Genomic DNA, 26990 nt, shown 5'->3' on the forward strand with positions numbered 1-26990 from the left:
CCCAATGTTGGTCAATGGTGTGTGAATAGGTCTGACTGAGTCAGCAAAAACTGATGGTCCCCTACAGTAGAAGTCTCTACCATCAGTGTATAAATGAGGTGTGTATGGGTGAAAGAGGCGAGAGGCGCAATAGTGCTTTCAATGGTCAGAAAGGCCAGAAAAGTCCTATATAAGTACAGGTCTATTTACAGGGTCCATCATTGTTTAAGTCCATCAAAACAAACCAAAATGAAATAACACTTAAGATTGATTATTATAACAATCTTAAATACTAAATTAAGAATTGACACTTTTGGGTTTGATTGTTGTTGTTCTGTTTTATTAAGCACTTTGGATAATGGGGTACTTTTATCATTATCATTATATTTCTTTGACAACCTGAGCAGACATATTTGTTAAGGTATAAATGATTGTGGTGTACCACATAGCTCCTTAAGTTGAGAAAATATTATATATTTATGAATCATTATCATTATTATTATTATTATTATTTATTTATTTATTTATTTATTTATCTATTTATTTATTTATTTTAATTTTAATTTTTAGCGTCTTTGCTTAAAGGGGGAGGGACACCTTTTAGCTTGCTTGCTCCCCCTTTTATTCGTTTTATTATTATTATTATTATTTATTATTGTTTTTATTATCATTATTATTTTATCCATCTATTTTTTTTATTATATTATTTATTTATTTTAATTCCTATTTTTAGGGTCCTTTCCTAAAGGGAGAGGACACCTTTTAGCTTGCTTGCTCCCCCTTTTATTCGTTTCATTATTATTATTATTATTATTATTATTATTATTATTATTATTATTATTATTATTATTTTTATTGTTGTTATTATTTTTTTATTTATTTACTTTTATTTTTTATTTAAAATTTTGTAGGGTCCTTGCCTAAAGGGAGGTGACACCTTTTAGCTTGCTTGCTCCCCATTTTATTCGTTTTATAATTATTATCATTATTTATTATCATTATTATTATTATTATTATTATTATTAGTTTTAGTATTATTACTATTATTATTGTTATTATTATTTTATCCTCCAAGCTCAGTCTGACTGACTGGTGGCGGAGGTGTTTTGTTGGCCCTACATACATCCAGACTGTACCTGCTGTAACGTCATTGTTCCTTTCCAAAGTGCACACTTGCCAAATTCAGGGTGGACCTCTTTCGTGTTCACTGGAAGTTACGCCATGTACATTAAGCAGATCTACAAATAACATGGAGGGCCCCTTACAATAGACTCTGCTGTCACGGGGCTCTACGCGTCTGTGAAGAGCCTCAACATCCGGCTGTGAGCGCTCAACTTCCTCTAAAAACAAAACCACGTGTGCAGCAATGAATGAGTAGCTCGCAGCTCCGTCCACATGTTCATTTAACAGCATTTAACACAGTCAGTGCAAAGTTTACTGTCTGTAATTGTTTGAAATCCATCACCGAGGAACGGAGCGACCGTTCGGTTGAAGGTACGTTGAGTGCCTCCAACGGTTCCTTCACTGCGTTAGCCCAACGGTTATGTGAGCTAACGCTAGCATGCTAGCAGGTTTCGACAGCTGTATTTAGTTTTTACCTCACAAACTGACTTACAGGGACATGCACTGTGACTTTCCCACATATATCAAGAGTATTTGACACAATAATAATTTCTAAACTTCATCATAAATACGAATTAACAGCCAGTGCTAACGTTAGCTTCATCTTGCTACAACTGTTAACAGCCGTTAAAGTAGAGGTTAACTTTCACTTAAAAGCTAACACCACCAAGTTAGTCGAATAAAATTAACCCATACAAGTTTTTTGTACTGCATTTCTCCTCTAACATGTTTTAAAAGGTGTGAATTTCACTTTGAGGTGATTTGTGAGCCAACTGGTGTAACTTCTAACCGTTACCAAAGCTTTAACAAGCAAAACATCGACACAAATCCCAAATTTCCTTCATGAAACATAAAAAATGTGACTTACACTGATAAATCTATGATTCATTAATACTACTCACACTTCTTCAGTCTCGTCCGACATGTTTCCAATCGTTGAAAAGCAAGAAAGTGTTGAAAAGCGAGTAAAGTTGTTGGAAGAAAACAACCGTTGTGTTTTCAAAAATAACTGTTCTTCAGACACTACGTACAAAACCGTTCTGCTGTTACTATGGTAACCAGGCTACAGCATCCGCGCGAGGATGCAGCATCTTCAGACACAGTAAAGTTACATCTATGATTCAAGTAGCACAATATATAACACTAACGTCTTTATGAAGTTTTGTTCTCCTGTAGAGTATTATCACTCCTTCTTTATCTTGAATTAAAGAACATTTGAAACAATAACACATGTAATAAAGTTATTTTGCCATTTTATTCACGTCATCTTGTCTAATACATGTTATGATAATTTTGCAAGATCTTATAAGAAGAATATTATCCATTCACCGTCCCTTAAATACCAGTAGGGCAGTGGTTTCCAAAGTAATGGTCATGAATTGCAATCCAAAATCAAAATCTATTGTACAAAAACTAAGGGTTGGCTTCCATCTTTACCTATTCAAACAAAAAAAAGTTTGTTTTGTTTTTCACATTTCTTTGTTGCCACAAGACCTTAGGAATGACTTAGCAAGGATAACAACTAGAGGTGAGTCCTAATTTTAAAATAATTGAATTCTTGGTTAATAATAATGGAATGGACTGTTAACCTAAAAACTTTACTTGTTTGAAATTTGATAAAACCACCAGAATTTAATCTTCATTTTATTTTTTGTTCTTGTTGCCAAACTATATTAATTTCCCTTCGGGGATTAATAAAGTATTTTATCTATCTATCTATCTATCTATCTATCTATCTATCTATCTATCTATCTAGAAGGCAGCTGTAACGCATCTGAAAGCGGTTACTTTTTAGCAATTAAATAAAAAAAACTTCCATACTAACATAGATCAGTCTAGAAAAGCTAGAGGTTAAAGCTTATCATGTCCAATAACCTTAACACTATAAAAACAGTATCAGTGGAGGTAGATTAATTTAGGAAACTCAGAAATTTGTGCACAAAGGTCGTCTAAATTTTAACCCAACAGCTGACAAAGTATCTGAGGCCTTTCTTTTTTCTCTGAGCCTTCTCTTTGTTTATCCCCAGGGGTAGAATGAGTCAGAAGGTCTCAGACCCAGCTCTTAGTGAATATTCAGGACTGATTATTGAATGCTGTTGAAGGTTGTTGGAGCACTTTGGCCTCACTTTGAACAAAAGCGTCTGCTAAATGAAACTGTAGGATTGTAGATTTGTTAGTTTTGTCAGTTTTAGGCCCCGTTTACATGACAACATTTCACCACAGAACGCAAAAATGCACAAAAAAAAATAGCGTTTAGACGGAAACTCTCAGGGCCTGAAAACTAGACATGCACCAATCGATCGGTTTTGGGGGATCTGTGATCGGCCTATTCAACATATGAAACTGATCTTATAAACCTCCAGGAAGGTCTAACAGTCAGCCATTGTTGCTTTTTACTCTGAGACCTAAAACTCAGGACACTTTTTTGGTTGGTTAAGTAAAAACATTAAGTTTTTATTGTTTCACAGATATTGTTCAATGATTTTCAATAAAATAAGATTGAAACATTGAAGGTATATGCTGTCAGTTAAAAAAGATTAAAAATAAAAATTGGAAACTGAAAACGTTGTAGTGTTGCAAATTGTTGCAAATTTTAATAAAATATATATTATTCAAAAAAATTTTGTAATTGTTGCAAATTTTCAAAATTAAGTTTTTTTAAAGAAATTTTGAATTTTTTTTTAATTGTAGGAATATTTCAAAATTAAGTTTTTTTAGATTTTTTCTAGATTGTTGCATGTTTTCAAAATTTCTTTTTTTAAATATTTGAATTGAATTTTTTTTAGATTTTTCAAATTTTATATTATTTTCTTTTTTTTCAAATTTTTGAAATTTCTTTTTTTTTTTAACTTAATTTCTTTTTTTTCTTTTTTTTTTAATATTCTGCAAACTTTTCAAATTACAAAGTACAATTCCTGTAGTGAGCATGCCAGGCCTGTAGTTGGCACTGTAACTGTCTTGTTTAGGAGCAGCTTTTGGTAGATCTCCACCATAGACTGTATAAAACATGGACGTAGCCTCTGCGACGCATCGGCTATGACGCCAACTTTGAGTTTTCTTTCTTTCCGTAAAGTTAGAAAATAAATCCCTCATCAAACAGTGTGTGCCGATAGCGAAATCAGCGTTTTAGACCAAAGCTGTTTTTGAAGCAGGCTGTAAATGTGTTTTTGATGCCATACAATTCCTTTATTGTTTTTTGGCTGGCTGTGTACGCGACTTCCTGTCTTTCTGCAACCGGTCTCAAGCGGTTTCCTTGATGAACTGCAACTTTTAGCACTTCCGCATAGGCTTCATTCTTTACATGGCAACAGTGGCTGCAGCTTCTAGAAGTCTTTTCTAGAGGTAGTTTTAAAAAGTTAGCATTTTAGGTCGGCTTTAACACTGTTTTCGTGTCAATAAAAGGCTGAAATGCACTAAAACTTTTGCATTTCATTCGTTACACCTCAGGTTTCATATTTTGTTGCTCTCAAAGAAATTTTTTCCAGTCTGAGGTTAAGTTTTTGATTTTCTCCTTCCTCTGTCAGAGAGTCCAAGAGCCCACCATGAGTTTCGTGGAGTACTCGGACTGCATCCAGGACGGAGACGTCGCCATCATCTACCTGGGCCATGACTCTCTGATGCCAGTCAAGGTGCAGCAGGGCGCCCAAACGCAGACACGCTACGGGGTCATTCGGCACTCTTCAGACCTCATCGGTCAGCGATACGGGTCAAAGGTGACCTGCAGTAAAGGCGGGTGGGTCCACGTGCTGCATCCCACTCCTGAGCTGTGGACGGTCTCGCTGCCACACCGCACGCAGATCCTGTACACCACCGACATCGCCACCATCACCATGATGCTGGAGCTGAAGCCAGGATCCATCGTGTGCGAGTCTGGTGAGGGTTTCTTCACATTCAGGGGGGAGTTAAAAACAAAACAACACAATCATAGTTCGATAAATAACCACAACGCACAGTTCCTCTGTATTTATCAGTCATTAAGACGCCAAGCGCTCCTCGCTGCAGCTGATGCGTCTCCATCCACAGAGCGTCAGCTGTTATCACACATTTCTTATTGAAACAACATTTTATTTGTTTTCTGTCTCAGTAACTTCCTGTTTTTGTGGTAGTCCAATCCCTCTTCAAATGTCTGTGTGTTTTGACAAGCGAGCTGGTTGCAGTTTCCTCCAGCCCAAGGACAGGGAGGGGGAAGGGTGGGGATGGCAGCTTGTGAGTGTGTGTGTGCGTGTGTGTGTGTGTGTGTGGTGCAGTGCTTCATCATGTTTTACAGCTTGCAGCCCTGCCCATGTCAGTGTATTGATTGTGCTGTGTGAAAATTGTGTGTCTGTGTGCAGGAAGGGATTGGAGGGGTCTCTGGGGTGATGGAGGAAACCTGTTTAGTCAGCACACACTCAGGAGGATGGAGAGGGCTGCTCCATCTGCACTGCGACCACGCTCACGTGCCTTTTTTAATGAACGTTGAACACTCGTTACATCCACACACAGTCATGATGTTAAAACAGTCTCATTTTCAGAACAGGAGGCTTCACACGTTTACACCCAGAGAAGGAAAGAGAAAATCAAACAGTTTGTTCAGTTAAGGACTAGGTCTCTTCAGAGGTCGAGTACACAGGTTTGAGGTTTAACAGCCCAACATGAACCAGGAGAGGGTCGTGATTAGGGTGAAAATCCAGGGACCTCCTTGGTCTGTGACTTGATGGAGCGATGGTAGCCTTTAGGAACAAGACACTGCTGTGACGCCTGCAGTAAAATCCTTCATTTGTCAAGTTTTCACCATCAGAAACATCAAACTGCAACTTGTTTCTCACACAACGGCTGAAAGATTTTTATTTTTTCTTACAGGGAATTATGATTTAATTCGTTGACACTAAATACAAATACTATAATACAAATACTAAAAAACGACAAATCTAAATTTTAATTCTGTGTGGATGGATCAATTAAACTAACAACTTTTATATTGGTACTTGACCTAGCAAAACATGAGCAAACAACAAAAAACGATAAGTTGAGCGAAATGATCAGTATATTTTACCAAATTGGAGCATTCTTTTGAAATTTCAGCAAATTAATTAATTATAATTTTCTTAATTTCAAGTCTGTTTTAATGTTTTTCATTTTATTTAAATTGAAGCAAATTTTTTCAAAATTTCTTTTTTTTTTCAGAATTTTTCTCAAAAATTTTTTTGTAATTGTTGCAAATCAAATTTTTTTTAAATTTTTTTTGTAATTGTTGCAAAATTTCAAAATTTCTTTTTTTCAGAAATTTTTTCATTTTTTTTAAATTGTTGCAAAATTTCAAAATTTAGGGTTTTTTTAGTTTTTTTTTAAGTTGTTGCAAGTTTTCAAAATTTCTTTTTTTTTCTTAAATTTTTGAATTGAATTTTTATTTTTGGTTTATCAAATATTTTGGGTTTTTTTCATTTGTTGCAAATTTTTGAAATTTCTTTTCCTTTTTTTAAATTTACTTAATTTATAGATTCTGCAAACTTTCCATTTTTCAAAATATTTGTGATTTCTGATAAATTTTGCAGTGCTTCAAAAAAATTTTGTGGTTTGTGGAATTGTAATTTTTATTTCTTTTAAAGTTAATCTATTACAAATAATAAACTAAGACAACACATTTACAATGTGATAAACTTGAAAAACATCTTTTCCAGATAAATCATCGCTTGATTTTTCTATACATCGAATTTTTTACGCTTTATAGTCTTTATTGTGAAGATAAAGTAGATTTTGTGGCTCCTGAATGACTTTAATCCAGCTGAGCTGGAGCTAAATGGCTCCTATGAAAGTAAAGGTCTCAGACCCCTGCAACCTTCCAAACAAATGTTGGTGAAACTTTTAGGAAAAACCATCTATGGATCTCGATCGTCTGTTCCCGTTCATTTAATCTGCATTGAAGTCAGGAACTGACTGACCTCACTGTCCCCAGAGACGGTCACAGCTAAAAATAGCATCATATTAGCATCACTGCTGCTGGACACTGTTGTGTTTTCAGCGACAGTCCATCATAAAGAAGTGATACTCGTAGTTTATTCCTCAGGGTTTATGGAGCTGACTGTGACGAGATGTGACAGCGGAGGATTTAGATCTGCTCCCAGGGCCACCTGAGCCCCCCGCTCTGACACGGCACTGTGTTATTCATCCTCTCACTTCACTCTGTTATTGTTCTGACAGGCAGATAACTGCACAAACCATGATGAAGACGATGATGATGATGATGAAATGCCCTTTAATGAGTGACTCCCTTTGATGCTTGTGGTCGAGGCAGCCTGTGAGTCATGGCGGTGTTTCTAATCTGCTCCCAGAGCAAGACGTGGAGCTCCTGTACCAGGGGGTGGAGGATGTGGTGGGGGAGGGGGGCTCTGACCTGACGTGTAGGTCAGCTGTGATTCAGGGTCATCTGGGCACCTTTACGAGGAGCAAAACCAGGCCAGAGGTTAAGGAGTGGAAGTTCCTCACCAAAATCATTTATTTATTTATTTTACTAAATTCATCGTCAACAGATGATGACTCATCAGGAATTTGGTGACGATCTGACTTTATAACACGTGAGACCAAGCATTAAAACAGACTCCCATGGTTCCCACATGATGAATCTGGAAGTCTTTTCAGTGTTATTTGGACAAATATTGACACTTTTCATTAATTATCACAGAATTAAAGACAGAAATTGTCATTCTACCAAGAAAAACTCATTTTAAAGTAGGTTATTATCTGACTTTACTTCCTGCAGCGCCCTCTAGTTGCAAAAACTGTAAACTAAGCGAGTGCTCATGGCTTATATTTAGTAAAACTTTCTTGTTAGAGGACAAAAACAACTCTTGAATCAAAAATTAAAGTCTGCTTCGTAGCAGAAAAAGGACAGAAGAGCAGAAGAACAGGAGGGAGATAGAGCACGAGCTAAAGGCTAAAAGGGCTAAACTGTTTGTGCTAATGTTGCCTCCAACCCTCAGTCAGCAGTTATTCTGCAGTGGTCTGTTCGAACTTGAGAGTCTATCAATAAAATGAAGAGCCAGGTTACGTTAGCTCTGATTGGTGAGGTTGGAGTTGGTAGATGAGCTCTGGTAGGACAGAACCAGGATTCACTAACGTTACACGTTACAGACACGTCTCAGAGCACCGGGCTGTGAGGAGAGAGAAATATAGCTGGCTGCTAAACTACGCTACAAACTGACAAAGTTAGCTTGTTGCGTTGTGAGCCCACGTTTACATCGTAGCAACAGCCTGCCAATAGCGCTACATATAGCCGGCTACTGACATACGGTACAAACTTACAACTATTCACCCAAACAAAGACAATTTTTTTCAAAACAATCACACACCCAGCTTAAGTCATGTCTTTACGACAGTGTGTGTGAGCCTCCGGACCAGAAGGTGGCACTGCAGTCCATTTAAAATAGATCCTCCTTATAGAATCTTTAAGTGTCTTGTATCTGGATATTATTCTTGCTATTAAGATGATTAGTTTTTTTTTTTTTATAAAAAGAAGACATAAAATCTTATTTAAAGGGGACATATCATGCTGATCCCTGATTTAATACCTACATATAATATAATAAATTTGAAAACAAGACCTTTCACCCCCTGAATTTTCAAAAAATGAGATATTGTATTTTTTCTGATATCCTAGAACGAGATTTGATGCCTCTGAAAATAGGTCATTGACATTTGGCCGCAAGATTTCGACCTTCGTGACGACAAGAGGATCCTTTCTTTTTATTGGAGTAATCTGATAAAGCAGCTCCTCCTCTGTGATGTCAGTTAGTCACACAACCGCCACCGAGGGATACACCCACCAAGAGCCGACTGACTGAGTGCTGGATGCAGGGACTCTGCTCTGCTGAGCAGCTCGGCTTTACATGGTGAATTAGCAGTTAAAACACTGTAGTTTTAGCAGACGTCGTAATACTTGTGAGACTGTGATATTTGCATGCTTGTTCACACATACACTGTGAACCTGGACCACAATAATGCTGCGGTAATAACATAGTGACGAACTGACGGTAGAGGCGATCTTTAGACTACACTTTCAGCATGATGGATAAAACAGACAGAGAAAAGTGAAGGAGCAGGATGGAGCCCTGTTATAGAAATAGTTTATTGGTGAAGTCTGCCTATATTTCCACGTATAAACTATACATGTTACAGTACCGCTTTGACTCACCACACTGAAGCGTCCTGAGATGATCTGTGTCCAGGTGGATTTTCTTCCTCCTGAGCTGCAGAACCGTCCGGGTCTGACTCGGGGTCCAATACAAAAGGACGTATCCTACACTCTGCCATTTTATTAGTGCTATCAATGCCTTACGGTGAAGTTTTGGCAAACAGCAAACTCGCTCGGTCTGCTCCATCCAATATGGCGATTTTATAAATACTGCCATGCTGCAAAAACCTCCCCCTGGCTCTACCCCCCCCCGCCCCTCTGATAGAACTGACCAATCAGAGCACAAAGGGCTGTGACGTTGCGAGGTTACTGGAGGTCATTCTCCAAACAGAGCGTTTCAACGAGATCTTCAGAATGGCCTAAAATGAGGATATTGAGAACGCTATTGTGGGGCAATGAAGGAACTAAATGACTTGTGGTTAAAGAAACTCCAAAGCACGTTAAAATCTCTGTGTTTAGATTTCATGCCAATAAACTAAACCATGTTTGTAGTAAGCTATCATTTGTGAATTAGGGCCGGACACTCAAACGCTGATTCATAAAATAACAGCAGCTGCTTGGACGTGGTGTCTGAAGCTGAGACCCTGAGAAAAGTTTTCCAGAGATTTCTTCTTCGTGCCCTCGCTCCTCAGACCATTTTCTGCCTCAGCTGTGAGTTTGTCTTAAAGCTGTGATTGTTACCTCAGGCAGCTGTTGTTATCACGCGTTTCCTCCTCTCTAAATCAGATTGGATGACCGTAGTTTCTCTCTGTGTTGTATCAAACTAAGCCCAGAGGGTAGTCATACGTTGGCCTTTCTTTGACCTTCATTCGTCTGCCTCTGGCTTCAAACTGTTTCTAAAGACTCTTTGTTGTTTGGCTTTGCTCTTCTCTGTCTCATGCTCTCAGTCTGTTAAAGTTTCTGAAGACAAACTGAGCACTCTGAGTCTTTTTTTAAATCAAATATGTCTTTCCTGTGTGACGATTGTTAGTTTGGGAACTCCAGCTCATGAACTGAAATGCTAAAATTGGACTAAAGGTCAAGTATTTGCTCCCTAATTCCACATTTCATCCTGTATTTACAAGTTTCTGACGGGACCCTGCTGACTCTGAGCGTATCTCTTGGATGTTTTCCATCCTGTGCGTCTGGGTGAAGAGGCTGGATATTGGACCCGTCAGCAGCCTGGCGCTGAGCCCGAGGTCCAGCGCCAGCTCCCTCCTGACTGATTGTTCGTTTATGCAGATGAAGTTTGGGAGTGTTTGAGCTCAGGGCTCTCTGCTCAGCCACTTATTGCTCACTGTAAATCCTTCAGATGAAGGGTGGTGTGTTTCCTGATGGTGTGCCAGTCTTAATAATGCAAGGCTGCAGCTTTTCCTGTGGGTTTATTTAAATATATGAGCGTCAGGATTAATCAACCTGATGCAGAAACAGAACCTGATGCTTTAACAAAGGTTAGATAAGCTGCTGAGCATCAGTCTAGTTCTGTTATACTATAAAGGAAACCACTTCTTTTTTTTATCCTTTTTGGGCATTTTGCAGAGTCATGAGGATTTTGTCATGAAGATCTCATGTCATGTAGATTTTTACTCATGAAAATCTTGACTTGTAGAATCTCGTCTCCTGTCGTGAAGATCGCTCGTCATAAAGATCTCTTTTCTTAAAGATCTTGTGTCATGAAGTTCTTGTGTGATAAAGATCTGATACCGTAAAGATGTTGAATTGTAAAGATCTCATAAAGATCTTGTGCTGTGAAGATCTTGTTTTATGAATCTAATGCTGTTGAGATCTTGAATTGTAAAGATCTAATGAAGTTCTTGTGTTATGACGATCTAATGTCGCGAAGATCTTGTGCCATGAGGATTTCATGTTATAAAGATCTTGTGACGAGCTCATGTTGTAAAGATTTAATGAAGATCTTGTGTTATGATGCTCTTGTGTTATGACGATCTCATGTCACGAAGATCTTGTGCCATGATGATCTTGTGCAATGAGGATTTCATTTTGTAAAGATTTAATGGAGATCTTGAGTAATGATGTCCTTTTGCCATAAAGACCTTGCATTGTAAAGATCTAATTTTGTAAGATCTCATGCTGATAATATCTTGGATCGTAAAGATGTTGTGCAGATCTTGTGTTATGATGACCTCATATTGTGAAGAACTTTGGTCGTAAAGATCTCATGAAGATTTCTTTTTTTGTGTCATGAAGTTCTTGCACGATGAAGATTTCATACCATAAAGATCTTGGTCTGTAAGGATCTCATAAAGATCTTGTGCCGTGAAGATCTCGTTTAATGAATCTAATGCTGTGGAGATCTTGAATTGTAAAGATTTCATGAAGTTCTTGTGTCTTGAAGATCTTGTTTCATGGTGATCTCATGTCATAAAGATATCATCTTGTAAAGATCTCATGAAGATCTTGAATCATGATGTTCTTTTGCCATGAAGACCTTGGATTGTAAAGATCTCATGCTGTTAATATCTTGGATCGTAAAGAAAGTGTGCAGATCTTGTGTTATGATGATCTCATGCTGTGAAGAACTTTGGTTGTAAAGATCTCATGAAGATCTTGTCTCATGTCGTAAAGATCTCTCATCATAAAGATTTCTTTTCTTAAAGATTGTGTCATGAAGTTCTTGTGTGATGAAGATCTCATACCATAAAGATCTTAGACTGTAAAGATCTCATGAAGATCTTGTTGAATAAATCTTGTGCTTCGGAGACCTTGAATTGTAAAGATCTCATGTAGTTCTTGTGCCGTGAGGCGCTTGTGTTTTGAAGTCCTTGTGATGATCTCATGCCGTGAAGAACTTTAGTTGAAAAGATCTCATGAAGATCTTGAATCATGATGTTCTTTTGCCATGAAGACCTTGGATTGTAAAGTTCTTTTGTTGTTTATATCTTGGATCATAACGATTTGTGCAGATCTTGTGTTATGATGATCTCATGCCGTAAGATCTTTGGTTGTAAAGATCTCATGAAGATCTTGTTTTATTTGCTAGAGATCTCTGGTCATGAATATCTTTTCTCTTAAAGATCTTGTATCATGAAGTTCTTATGCGTTGAAGATCTCATGCCGTAGAGATCTTTTGATGGTCAGGATCTCAGGACGTTCTTGCGTTGTGAAGTTCTTGTGTCTTGAAGATCTTGTTTCATGGCAATCTCATGCTGTAAAGATCTTGGATTGTAAAGATGTCGTGCAGATTTTGTGTCATGATGATCTAATGCAGTGAAGAACTTGGACATGATGATCTTATTTCATGTCATTAAGGTCAAATAAAGATCTCTTTTTTAAAAGATCTTGTGCAATGAGGATCTCATGCTGCAAAGATCTTGGATTGTAGGGATCTCAGGAAGATCTTGTGTCATGAAGATCTTGTTTCATGAGGATCTTGTGTTGTAAAAACCTCATGATGATGTTGGTTTGCCATGAAGACCATGGATTGTAAAGATCTGATGTTGTGAAGGTCTTATTCTGTAAAGATCTTGGATCGTCAAGATGTTGTGAAGATCCTGTGTCATGACGATCTCATGCCGTCAGGATCTTGCATCGTAAAGATCTCATGAGAATCTTTTGTCATGAAGTTCTCGTGTCGTTAGGATCTCATGTTGTGAAGATTTACAGTGTGAATATTTAGTGTGAAGCTCTTACGTTTGGAACATTTTGGGAAGATCTCGTGTTGTGGAAATCTTGCAAAGATCTTGTGTTGTAAAGATGTGAACATTTGTGATTTTAAGATCCTGTAGAGATCTTGTGCTACTTTTAGCGCTGTGAGAGGTGCAGATAGCATTGTATGGGGATGATAATGAAATCAAACATGAGCTCAGCCTCGGTAACATCATCCGTTGGTTTCTGGACTCAGCTTTTGCAGCCGGCCTCACATAGTTATTTGATAACTGTTGCGTCCCGGCACTGGCTTCCTTTTTCACGGCAGAGAAACAACCTCCATCTGCATCAGACGCAGAACTGATCCCTCCAGTCTTATCCACAGAGCAAATAACTGGGCTGTGTCGTCTCGTGTTACATCACAAACAGTTTTTATATGAAGGGGGAAACTGGCAGATCTCAGTGTGGACGTACAGTAACATCAGTGATAAAACATGCAGTACACCTCGTTCTTAACGCATCAGGATAAAAGGCGTCTTTATCGCTGATGAGGCTTTGAGTAAAAAGTCACATGACGGGCTTTATTTATGCTTCCTGTAAAGCTGGCACACACTCTCACACACACACACACACACACACACTTTCTCTCAAACTGAGGAGCTGGCGCTGCAGGGGGAAGAGGGTCCACTCAGATGTGTAGCATCCACTTATCGGCCTGAGAGGCGGTGTGTGACGGCGTGGGTGTGTGTGTGTGTGTGTGATAGAAACAGCTGTTTGCTCTTCTGGAGGGATCAAATCTGCAGCTTTACACTGACATTTTACAGATTCAACATTTAGATCTCAGGTTTTATCAGATTAAACTGATTCACTGTAACCAGAGTTGTTGATGACGCCGGTCTGTCCCAGGTCATCATGTTTGTAGAGTCATGGCGCTCACACACCAACAAACAGCTGATAGTTTAATCTCTGATGTGTCACAGTGAAACCTCAAGGCTTCATGATGGAGCCGTGGTGTTTTTGGTTGAATGGTCCAGCAGCAGCCTCTCTTAATGTGTTTGGTACAGTTATTGATCCGAACAGTTCGTCCTCCATCGTCTGAGTGCTCCAAATGGACGGCTGAGGCCGAGCGCTGCAGGCTGACTCTGGTTTGGTGGAGCTGTGACGTTTCATTGGGCTGTTTTTCAGTTTGTGGTTCTGCTTTCTCTGTTATCAATTCAAACATACAGATAGTGTTCAGTGTTTCACTGAATGAAAGTCTCTCCTTATAACAGACAAAAACCTTTTCTTCCACCTCCACTTCATCATCTGCTCTGTACAGACCAAGGGTCTTCAACCTGTGGCTCTGGAGCCTCATGCGGCTGACTCCTTTGCAGTGGCTTTTTGTAGCTTTAAAAAATATTTTTAAAATAGGCCTATATTTTTCAAATTTTCTCACAGAGGGTATTGATGGTTTGAGACACTGGCACTAAAAACATTTGTTATCATTTTGTAAAACTAAATATTCATCACCTATTGCAATAAAGCTTTACATTATGGGGGAGATTATTTGATATCGATGCAAATTTAGAAAAAATAATTAGATTTCTGAAATTTCTGGAAAATGCAGACTTCTAAAAATTTTTACATTTTTGGAAAATTAAGCAAATATTTGAATATTTATTTAAAAAAAAAATAAAAATTAAAACTGCAAATGTTTTTAATTTCCTTTTGCCAATTTAAAAAATCCTGGCAATTTTATAAAATTTCAAAGTTTTGGGAATTTTTGCACATTTTTTAATTTTTAATTTTTACTTTTTGGAAAATTTAGCAAATTTTGAAATTTCAATTTCTGGAAAAAATTGCAACTTATTAAAATTTTGTGAGTTTAGCCAATCAATGAAATGTATGACATTACACATTTTCTTTTTTTTTTTTTATATTTGGAAACTTATCAAAAATGAAAAAAATGGGACATCACATAAACAATTTATTCACACAAAGAACTTCTCGTTAAGATAATTATCCTCTCAATTTTTACATTTAAAAAAATTTGGCCGGTACCTATGAAAGTACCTTATTCTGTACCTATCCCTATTAGCAAACAACAAGAAAGGGTAAGTTGAGGAATTTGATGAATTTATGATTGTAGTAGTGAAGTAGTATTTCAAAATTGTGAAAATTTTGCATATTTTTGAAATTTCGGAATCTATAAATTTTTTCATTTTTTTTTAAATCGCACTTTTTTTATTTTTGTAAATTTTTTGTAACATATAGATTTCTTTTTTTTATTTTTGCAAATTCTTCAAATTTCTATTTTTTTTTTAATTTTCACATTTTCTTTTTTTGCAGATTTTAAAATTTTAAAATGTTTTGAAAGTTTTGCAGATTTTAAAATTTTAAAATGTTTTGAAAGTTTTGCAGATTTTAAAATTTTAAAATGTTTTGAAAGTTTTGCAGAATTTTAAAATTGAACATTTTTTGAGATTTTTGCAAAAATATTCAAACTAAAAAACTGAGAAATCACATGCACAATTATATAAATTCAATAAAATCTTCTCTTTGTAATATTTATTCACTAGTATACAAAGTTGATTTTGTGGCTCCTGAATGACTTTAATTTAGGTGAGCTGAGGAAAAATGGCTCCTATGACAGTAAAGGTTGCAGACCCCTGGTATAGAGTGACTCTGCAGTTTGTGTGTGTGTGTGTGTTTGTGCTGCATGCATGCATGCATAAACTAACCACACACGCCAAACGATCAGAGGGGTGGTTGTAATGTTTACCAACACGTGCACATTTGTGGGATGATACTGTTTTTCTGTTTTTCATTTTGCCTAAAGGGTCTTGTGTTGTGGCTCTAATCTTCTCCTCTCGTTGCTCTCTTCTAGGGACGGGTAGCGGTTCACTCTCCCACGCCATCCTGCGCACCATCGCCCCCACAGGTCACCTCCACACCGTGGAGTTCCACCAGCAGCGGGCGGAGAAGGTGGCAGAGGAGTTCAAGGAGCACAGGGTGGATCATCTGGTCACGGTCCGGAACCAGGACGTCTGCAAGGACGGGTTCGGAGTCACGGGGGTGGCTGACGCCGTCTTCCTGGACATCCCGAGCCCGTGGGAGGCCGTGAGACACGCCAAGGCTGCCATGAAGAGACACGGTGAGAAATCCTGGAAGACAGTTAACGTGGGTTATAAAAGGTGCACAAAAACATCTTTAATACGCTGCTAGAAAATAAAAAACACTCTTTAACTGAACGTTTCTCAGGGGTTCCCAAACTTTACTATGCCAGGGTCCACAAACAGCATTTGCTTCTAGCTGGTGACCCCCTTTGGAAACCAACAATTCTGCTTCAGAATATGTAAAGAAATGTCAACTTTAAGAATGTACTTTCTAACTTTTTTACTTTTCAATAATCATTTCATTTGTTTAGAACAGGAAATGATGAACAAACAAAAGCCAGACTCGCACAAGTAGACTGTTGCAAAAGAGACAAGGCATTCAGAGCTCTGTCAGCCGAGGTGGGATACACCTTACCTCCGTGTCCCAAGATCCCGCCCCCCAGCTCGTGTCGCCCTTCTTCGCCTCCGAACAACACGCCCCCTCTGACAGAGCAAGAAGCCGGCAGAAAATGTAACAAACAAGACAGACATCCTCCTTGTAACACACAGTGGTAGCTTTTTCAATTGGACCGGCGCGATCAAAACCATGAATTAGCTGATACGTGAGGCTTATTTCTTTTGTGGATACAGCAAGGCACTTGTTGTGGTGGTGAGGCACTGTGGCGTGGGGGAGAAATGTTTGTGATTGTGTTGGATTCATGGCCCCTAGTGAGGAAATGAGAGAAAGTGATCATTTTTCCACCTGGAAGGTCAAACTGAGCGTTTCACTCAGTACATTTCTCCAATATTCAGTCTCTGTTGGCACCTGTATCGCTCATAATTCTTCCTTGCTTCAGCCTTTTCCTTGAAACGTTTTCGTTTTCTTCCCTTCCCTGTGGAGAATAACAGTAACAGCTTCCTGGTTTCGGTCATCTCTGGCTCCATGACGCTTCGGTAGCTGAGCAGCTAGCTGACGTGACAGGGGTGGTGGGGAAGGAAAAGGTGGGACCATGGGCATGACGGTGCGAAGTGAGGGAGACGGATTGGATGGACTCATGTGGTTCAGATAGGTCAACTAGTATGCAGCTTTGCAGCGGATTTACTGAATGGATAATCGTAGACCATAGCTTTAAGGAGTGATGTATCAGCCATCGGTCACTGACACATTCAGCTGAGAGTCACCACTTTGCACGGTCACTCTTTACTCCGAACACCAGTTGCTCCGTGACGGTCAGAACGGGAAACAAACTGACTCTGTTTGACAAAGAGTCTGACAGCCTTTATGCTAAACACCACTTCTGTTGCTAAAATACTTGTGCACATTTTTGCTAACATTGATAGTAAACTGGTTTATAGCTGAGTTGTTTGTGATCTGATTGGCCGTTTAATCGAGCGTCAGAGTCGTGTGTCGCAGCCTGAGCGCCTACATGTGTCTGTGTATAAACACACTGAACCAAAAAGTGGTGCAGTCTCAGAGGAACACTCAGTGTCACCTGCTGCTGACTCGGCTGTGACTCACCTCAGCACAGCAGCAACATGAGAGTGAGTGTGCAAAACGCCAGCCGACCATCGATCCGAGCACACAGCACTCATTAACTTTGCCCTTGCAAAGTGTGTGTGTGTATGTGTGTGTGTGCACAAAGTTAGGTATTGTGGCTGGGAGCTTGTGGAGGTTTCTGTGACAACCTGCAGCAGCGGCGTGCCCGGGCAGGTTGGCGAATCAATCAGGTGGACAGGAGGAGAGGGAGTCGAATGGAGTGCAAAGAAGAGGGATTTCTTCAACATGCACGGCAACAAAAACACAAAAACACCAGAATCTAAAACCTAACATCACGCTGTGTTTTCCCACTGCACTTAAACGCAGCGTGATGTTAAAAACGAAGCCCCAATATGAAGAGGAATGCTCGTCTGCCTCCTCCTCTCTGATCCCTTTTATGGTGCCACTGCTACATGTTCCTTTCACGAGCTGTTGACTCTCACATGCACACACACAGATACACACACACACACACTCTTGCACATACAGATACTGATAAAGTGCAGCCATTGTGAGCGCAGTCTCATGACCATACAGGGTTATGCTGCAGGGAGAGTCGATGGATGAGGCTCTGTAAGGAAATGCTCGATTAACTTCCTCCTGCTCCAGCTTTCTGCAGAAGGACGCTCCACAAAGACAGAACACGAAACCTAAAAACTCTGGAGGCACGCGGTGCCACCTACAGCTGAAATTCATCACCTTGTTGTTTATTTTTCTGCACATCACCGCAGACCGGCTCAGGAAGAAGTCGCTGCGCTCTGGTTTATCGTGGCAGAAGTAGTGAAATATCTTTTTTTTTTGTTGTACTCTGAGTTGTAATTCTCCTGATGTGTTGGCCTGCAGCCCGGCCCCACTCTGAGAAATACCCTCGCAGACCTAATCCTCCTCCCTGCTCGCTTTAACGCTGGAGTTATTGTGCAAGAATAAAGCAAACATCTCCCACTAACACACACACACACACACATCCATGAGTCAGATAAGAGGCCGTAGTTTGACACATGTGTACAGACGTCGGCTGATAATTGAGGCTGTTAATAACGGCTTCAGACAGCCTGGTGTAATGATCAACCCGGCCTCTTCCTGTGTGTTTGTCCCGGTTGCTTGGAGACCGCTAAGTTGTGTTTACGCCCGTGGTCCTGTTAGCAGAAGGAACGACGGCTATCTGAAGCATCCTGCTCTCTGTTTCACTGCGTTTCCAGCACAAACGCTCGAAATGAAAAAGCATGATGTGTAATGGAATTAAATGTTTTGAAATTGAATTTATTTTTTTAATTGAATTTGAAAGTGTTTTTTACCTATGAAAATTCAACTCTTTTTTATACTTTCAATTCAAAAACACAGAATTCAATTTCAACTCAGAGCGGCACGACCATTACGTCATCTTGTGTCTGTAGGGAGACTAATCGCGCACAGATTCACAGACACCCTCTACACATCCGCAGACTCTCCTGTGGTATGTCTAGCTGTACTCCTCCTCCCCTGAGCGGGAAGATCGTGAATTCAACAATGGCTGAAGACCAGCGGCTGAATAATCAGGTTTGAAATCACATAATACACATGATTGTCTGTCCACTATGTTGCCCTGCGATCGACTGGCGACCGGCACCGCCTCTCGTCCAGTGACAGCTGGGATAGGCTCCAGCACCCGCCCTGCAACCTCGAAAGGGATAGCCGGTATAGAAATGAATGAAATCACATACACGCCCCTTTAGTCAGAGCAAAACAACTGGAACACGCCATGAGGTCGGATTTCCATCCTCACCACAATCAAAGATGGCTGCCCTCCATTCTAAACAGTTATTAAGCTCCTGTAATAATCAGTTCATAAGCACTTCTGTCAAATCTTTTTTTTTTTTTGTTTTGTTTTGTTTTTTTTTTGTGGCTAGGCGCTGCCCAAGTAGCTGTAGCTGTTGCAGCAGCTCTCTCTTCTTTGTCTGTTTCTTGTAATTTTTTTCGTCTCTTTTTCGTAATCTTTGTATTTGGAGTGGATCATTACTTTATTCATTGTTGGTCATGGACACCAAACTGTTTGTGTCTTAATTTCTCCTGTGTTTGTCTGGAGATCCTACATGTAACCATGGCTGCATTGTTTACATGTGAAATCAGCTGTTAGCAGCCTGTAGCATGTCAATGCTAACTGGTGCTAGGCCAGATGTTTCCCCACAAGGTGAGGAGGCGGAGGTGAGGACGACGTGCTGGTTCTCGGATGTGAGCTGGGAGGTGACGACGTGGACCTGTCCTTCCATCCATTGTTGTTGGGAACGTGGGATCTATTTCCGGTGGGATGGACGAGCTAGCCGTGGTAACCCAGCGGCATCGTGCTGTTCACGGACGTGGCTGACGGAGCTGACATCAGACGCCGGCGCCACATGTGAAGAGCTTCACCTGCTGTGAGCAGACAGGATCCAGGAGACAGAGACTGAACAGACTGCTGAAGAAGCTCAGTCCTGGACCCTGTGGAGGTGGAGGCTGGCTGACTGGACAATGATGGACAAGCTGTCAGCATCTGTTTTCTTATGGAGCTTTTTGCACTTTCTATACACTTTCTTACTCTTGTTTTATTGATTGCTGCTGTGACTCCTGAATTTCCCCTCAGGGATAAATAAAGTATTTTCTATTCTATTCTCTTCTCTTCTATTCTATGTCAGTCAGGGAAAAGACTTCCTCAAAGCCGGCTCTCATGTCTCCTTGATCATCCATCCTCCGATCAGTCTCCTCCATCCTCTCTCCTCTCTCCTCTGAGCGCAATTGTTGCTTAGGGACAGTCTTCAAAATGGCAACTGGGAAAGTGCTTCCGGTGTCGTGGAGGAGATAGGATGGAGGAAGCACGTAGTTAACGCATTGAGACGCACCCAATGTTGTGGTTGTTCTTTCTTTTTCTGACGTTTTACTGCGTGAGACAGTTGGTAATCCAACCTTGAGGCACATTACCGCCACCTACTGGACCAGAATGGCTTAACTGGAAGTTGTGGTGTGAGTGCGCATGCGGTGATGTCAGCGTTTCACTCTGAAACTCTCTGCTCTGTGTTTATACGAGGCTGGATGGAGGAGAGTTTTGAACACTCTTCACTCTGGAGAGCTATTTAAAAGTTTCCGTTTTCGGACAAAACGCAACGAAATGTTATCAGATTTGACTGTTTTTAACGTCGTGTAAACGCGGCCCCACTTCCTTCCAACGCATCAACACAGGAGAGTGCGCAGACGTGTAGAGGTTGTCTGTGAATCTGTGCTCGATTAGTTTTCCTTAAGGGCACAAGATGACGTAATGGTCGTGCCGCTCTGAACTGAAATTAAATTCTGTGTTTTTGGATTTAAAGTATGAAAAGAGTTGAATTTTTGTAGGTAAAATACAATTTTAAATTCAAATAAAAAAATAATTCAATTAAAAAAATAAATTCAATTCCAAAACATTAAATTCCATTACACATCGTGCTTTTTCAAATTTAATATTTTAATTCAAATTCAGTTTCTGATGGCACAAATTTAACCTCATAACTCAGACTGGATAACATATGATCTCAGAGTGTTTTCCCCGTCTCCAGCTGTACGGGTCCCAGCCACATTCTTCACCTTTAAGGTCAGCCAGTCGACGGTTTCTTGGCGTGTTGCTCCGGCCTCCCGCTGCGATCTCTGCGGCGTTTCATTTAGAGACGAGGGGCCGGAGCCGGCAGGTGATCCCTGTTGATCAGAGCGCCTGATGATACACAAACTCCCGCCTGGAGCCCGTCAGGTCACAGGTCTGCTTTCACAGGGAACGGATACGCTTTAAAAGAGGTTTATGGGTGACAAAAACATATTATTAATAGAAGCAGGAGCCTGTGAGTCTGTGTTTATTTCTCTGCTTTTCTCCACGACGAAAGAAATCGTCTTTAACACGACTCATGAGGTCAGAGTAACCGCTCGAGGAGGGTTAATTGTGTAATTATTTTAAGTAACCTGGTTAATAAATCCTCCTAATCTCACAAACAATGCCGTCTTGCTGTGTTGGCCCTTAGAGAACAGAGCAGGGAGATAACCCGGGTTAAGTGGATCTGTGCTGATCTTTAAAACAATCACTTAGAGGAAATAACAACAGCTAACAACAAGGATTCACCCTCTGTCTCTCTGTCTCTCCTGGTGCTGTTGGTTAGTCAGAAGAGACACAACATTCTGTGTTTATCCTCAGTCTACAAATTTTAACCCTCAAATTTTCCAATTTTTACCTGAAAAAAATAAAAGCCGATATTAATTTGCAGTCAAAGTGCAAATATTGGTGTCAAAGTTTTGAACAATACAAACTCCAACACTAAACTTCATGTAAATACCTTTAAACATATATTAACTAAACAGCTCCCAGGCTCAGCTGCATGTTTTATAAAGCTAAATGAAAACATTAAACGATAAACAGCTAAAGTTTTCTATAGTAAATAAAGTTTTCCAAAATTTCAATGCAAATGCAAGAACTGTAACAACTGCACCACTGATTGGCTGTTTCCCAAGCCATGGCTTTGCTCGTAGCCAACGCAGTTTTAAATTTGTTTCTTAACGGCCGTCGAATGCTGATATGCTTCAAAATGCCAAATATCATCCGATAATTGGCCCCAATCGGTCCATCCCTAGATATATCATATCTAAATCAAAAGGCAGACAGAGAGCGCCATGCTGCTTAACCTCTGCAGCAAGCATCGCTTACAAACCTCCAGCAGGGGGCGTTGCATAACGTTAGCAGACAGCGCCTTGCACTGCATTGTCAATTCGTTACCATTAAAGTCAGTTTAGCAACACGCACAGGGAGCGCTGCACCACAAAACACACAAAGTCAGAGGCAGCCAGCGCCAGGTTATGTGACATAACAGCAGCAGCAGCCAGTAATGTGACTTTATGTAACATATATCATAACATAATGTAGTGTAACATGACGTAAAGTAATGAACAGAATGTAAGGTAACATAACATGATGTTACATAACATAACCAACATAACATGTCATAACGACGTAATGAAATGTAATGTAATGTAGCATAAGACATAACATAAAATGTAATATGATGAACCTTAATATGACGTGATATGATGTAATGCAACTAGGGATGGGTACCAAATTAGGTACTTTTATAGGTACCGACTGAATTCTGTCAAAAGTACCAGGTACTGGTTCATGTAAAATCAAAAGGTACCATGTTTAGGTACCTAAATGCATCCTTGTGACTGTGAGGGAGTGGAAGGGTAGCCAATTTTCCATGCTGGACATGAACACAGCTTTCCAAGGTTATTTAATTAAGAATAAATATGTGTAGTCAAAAAAAATATGTATTTTATTACTAAACAAATCGGTATTTTTTACCACAGAAACGCAAAAAAGTACCGAAAATTGGTACCACTGAGTACTGGTACAGATTGCCAGGTACCGGGTATCGGTACCGTATCGTTTCAAATGTTAAAGGTACCCATCTCTTAACGCAACGTAACGTGATGTAAGGTAACATAAAATGACATTATATAACAAAACGTAACATAACATGACATAAAGTGACGTAGGATGACGTAACGTGACTTAGGAGCCTTTTACACAACAACGGTTTTAGGGTGAAATACAAAAGTTTTATTGTTTTTCAGCCTCACGTTAACATGGAAACTGCGTTTCAGCCGACCTAAAATGCAAACTTTTGAAAACAGCCTCCAGAGTGGGGTTTTTCTAAAACGTTGCAGACACCGTTGTAGCGTAAACACTGTTGCCGGCATTTTCGCTGGAAATGCTGATGTCACACTCTGCTTCATGCTAGTGCATCCAACAGGACAACAGTCCCGTTGTTACCATCGAGGTGGACTACCATGTTGTGCTTGTGCTGCTGAATCTGTGACTGTCTTTAACAAAATGAGCATCTGTTAGTCCACTTCTGCTCTTAGCATTCACCAACACACCAGATGATCGGCCCAACCAAGTGAAAACCTCCAGTCTAAGAATATGAGACGATGCAGAAGCGCTAAAATCTGCTGTTTCTCGAGTGTCTGCTTGAGGCTGGCTCCAGCAGTACAGGAAGTCACAAACACACCAAGCCAAAAAAAGCCATTTTCAAAGCAGAAATTAACCTATTTACAGCCTGGTGCAAAAAACGTCTCCTCTCTGAGTCGCTAATTTTACTATCAGCACACACTGTACGGGGGGTGAATTTTTTTCTTACTCTGCTGTTCAGAGGATATTAAGATCGTGAGTTCCCCCAATAAGAGGCACAGCTGACGGTCACGTAACCGACAGGCGCCCTATGGTTGTAGGCGAAGCCCTTTCCACTATCAATATGGCGGCTATAGGCGATGTGCTTCATTTTCTGTTTCAGAAACAGACGGGTGACGTCAGTGAGACTACGTCCATGTTTTATACGGTCTGTGGTCACAACACACCAAGTTCATTTGTGGCAGAGGGCACTCCAAACATGCTAATCTGAAGGGATACGATCGACCTGGACAGGAAATCAGTCTGCAAACGGCACGGATCATCTGGTCACATCAAAATAAAACACAACGCACCAAGTCCAGACTTTTTATTAAGACGAGGAACACTGTGATCACTGATTTAATTATTACCCACAATCTCATTGAATGAATCATTGAATCCGTTTTCTTTTATCGATGTGATGGGGACGACCACTTTTTGATCAACCCATGAAGAGTCAGCAGCAACTATGGGTGAGATAAGGTGACGTATTTATGACTGACAGATTCTCCTCCCTGTGCTCCTCTCTGCAGGAGGTCGCGTCTGCTCCTTCTCCCCCTGCATAGAGCAGGTCCAGAGGACGTGTGAGGCTCTGGCGGATCAGGGCTTCGAGGAGATCAGCACCCTGGAGGTCCTGCTGAGAGTCCACGACGTGCGAACGGTCTCCCTGCCGCTGCCCGACTTCGGCCCCGACCCCTCCGCTCCAGCTGAGCCCGACAGCTCAGAGAAACCTGCTCCAAACCAGGCTGCCTTCACCCTGAAGACCACCACCCCGCCCAGAGAGATCCCGGGTCACACAGGGTACCTCACCTTTGCTACCAAACCAAGAACCTAAAGCTTCTTTCTCCTTCATTTCCACCAGCACTGCTTTATAATCCGCCTTCCCTGTATATTAATAAGACTCTGATAATCCAGCGGGGGTACCAGGTTCCTCCTGGTCCCGGTTGGCACTGCAGCACCAAGAGGATTTACAGTCTTGTGTTACATAATTGAAAAGCTCCTGTCTCTTGGCACCAGTTTGTTTGTATGGAGCAGCTGTGAAATCATATTTTATCGTTTTTGGTTCATTTTTACTCAGAGCTCACTTTTGTTTCAGGAAGGAAAACTTTTATCTGTTTCCATTTTTCACTTTTGGATTCAAGTCGATTCAATAAATGTGTGAAAAGATCCTTTTTTTCTCTACTCATCATACCTTCAACAGCAACTCAAATTCTCTTTAAAACTCTTCATCTTCTGCCGTTGAGGATAGCTGTGGCGTGGTGGTTGAGTGGGTTGCCTCTCATTTGGAAGGTTAGCTGTTTAAGCCCCGCCTCCTTGTGTCGTCTTATAAAACTCTTAAAAGTGTCAGTGTGCTTTTCAACGCTTTGAAAACCTTTCAGAGTGTTGGAGTTCACATTTGAGAAATGTTCTTTAAATTACCGTAACTTCTCAACTACAAAGGTCCCGTATTCTGCTCTTTTTCTGCAGTTTAATCTGGATCATTGATGTCTTCATGAAATGGTAGTAACATGTTTTGGTCCAAAAAGCCAATAAATCAAGCACAGCAGCATTGTTTCCAGGCTCTCATAGCCCCTCTGTTCAGAACGCTCTGATTTAGTGGGCGTGGCCTTCATATGTAAATGAGCCACCGCTGATACCGCCCCGCTCTTCAGCGTCACTGAGAGCGGCGCCACGAGCTCCGAGTGCATAATGTTTAGAAAACAGAGAAGCTCGTTTACCGTAACATTACAGACTAAAACAACAGGCTATCTGTAGCTAAAGTTAGCAACCTGAAGCTAACACAGAGACAGGGGGGACACTGAGGAAAAGCTCTTCCATCTGCTCCACAGCACACAGCATTTAAAATACTCACATTTCCAGGGTCCCAGGTTTGTTGGAGGATGGTTGGTAATGTGCCTGGATTCAGGACCAGTCTATTGGCTAGCCCTCTGTTGGACTGTCCAAAGTTGGAAAAGCAGTCGGCCGTGAAGTGACTAGCACACACATGCTCAGTTTTACTGAGTGTAGCTGGAACATTTCCTGATAAATGAACTCTAGACACTTAGTCTGTCTTCTTCTGAGATGGGAAGCTTGTGCAGGGAACTATGTGGCTGTTTACAGCCAACAACAGAGCAGTGATGGCTCTTCAACTTTGGCATTCTCCTCCAGGAGGTTTGGGGCTATCTGCTCCGGTGGACCAATCAGGTCAGACTTGCTCCTGATTGGTCAAAAAAATCCAAACAGCTCGTTTTAGGTCAGGATTTTACATTCACAAGCTCTACTAAGAACAGGTTTGGTCATTAAATATCACATTTTGTGGGCTGGGAGGAAAGACAAAGACCCACAAATTTCACTAAAAGACTTAAAGTGATTTTTGTATAATATGGGACCTTTAATAGAGAAAGATCTCTAAATTCATTCACGGGTAATATTGATGAGGAAATATCTCACAAACTAGAGTTAAAACTCTTGCACCTTTTTTTACGTTCCTGTTACATTTATCAGATGAAGCTAGAGAGAAGAAACTGAAACTTAAGTATGGCCACAGATTTGAGGAGCTGTAGGGCTATGTGTGAACAGTTCTCCCTGGAAATACTGTAAACAAATCAAATCATTTTGAATAATCCGACTTATAGTCTAGTGTGGATTATAAATGTTTTTGCTCCTTTTCGTAAAACATATTTTGACTAATGTGACTTAAGGCTATGTTATGCTTTCCGACCTAACGTGACGCACGGAAATGAGGCACACAAGGGACGACGCGTGAGGCTTTTATGCTGTTTAACACCCTGCGCGGCATCCATTGGTGTCCACTCCCAAACTGCAGGGGGCGCTACATATTTGCAAATTTATTAGAAATTTAAAAACTTGGATATGACATGTCCAAACTTACTTTGAATCCTTTTCAGCTGCTCCTTGCAGCTTTCCAAAAACATGATTTTTATAAATTTTTTAAATTCAAATATTTTTTAATTTTTGGATCTTTTTTGCAATGCTTTGAATTTTTTTTTTTTTTTTTTTTGCAAAATGTTCCAAATTTTTTTAATTTAAATTTTTTTTAATCTTGGGATTTTTTTTGCAATGCTTTGAAATTGTTTTTTTGTTTTGTTTTGTTTTTTTTTTCTCTTTTTTTTTAAATTTCTTGGATCTTTTTTGCAATGCTTTGAAATTGTTTTTTTGTTTTTTGCAAAATTTTCCAAATTTTATAAATTTCATTTTTTCACAGGTTTTCAATTTTTTGCGGTTTTTCTAAATTATCACAAAAATACTAGTCGAAGATGTTTGCATTTGTTTACAACACAACGAATCTGTCTGGGGGATTTCTCCAGATTATTTTAACAAATTTCTTTTCTCTGC

General features: G+C 40.0%; 1 protein-coding gene across 1 annotated transcript; it reads left to right on the plus strand.

Annotated features, from left to right (window-relative positions):
• The first annotated feature begins 1292 nt into the window (after nt 1-1292).
• On the plus strand, nt 1293-24821 carry trmt61a (tRNA methyltransferase 61A). Its single transcript, XM_074691573.1, has 4 exons — nt 1293-1473; nt 4626-4974; nt 15720-15986; nt 24188-24821. Exons 2-4 carry the CDS (start codon nt 4644-4646, stop codon nt 24487-24489), a joined length of 900 nt encoding a protein of 299 aa, XP_074547674.1. The 5' UTR covers nt 1293-1473; nt 4626-4643; the 3' UTR covers nt 24490-24821.
• The last annotated feature ends 2169 nt before the right edge of the window (nt 24822-26990 follow it).

The sequence above is a fragment of the Halichoeres trimaculatus genome, unplaced genomic scaffold, assembly GCF_033239565.1.
Source record: "Halichoeres trimaculatus isolate MK-OKI-2021-1 unplaced genomic scaffold, fHalTri1.1 fHalTri1_scaffold_17, whole genome shotgun sequence".
Taxonomy (NCBI): domain Eukaryota; kingdom Metazoa; phylum Chordata; class Actinopteri; order Labriformes; family Labridae; genus Halichoeres; species Halichoeres trimaculatus.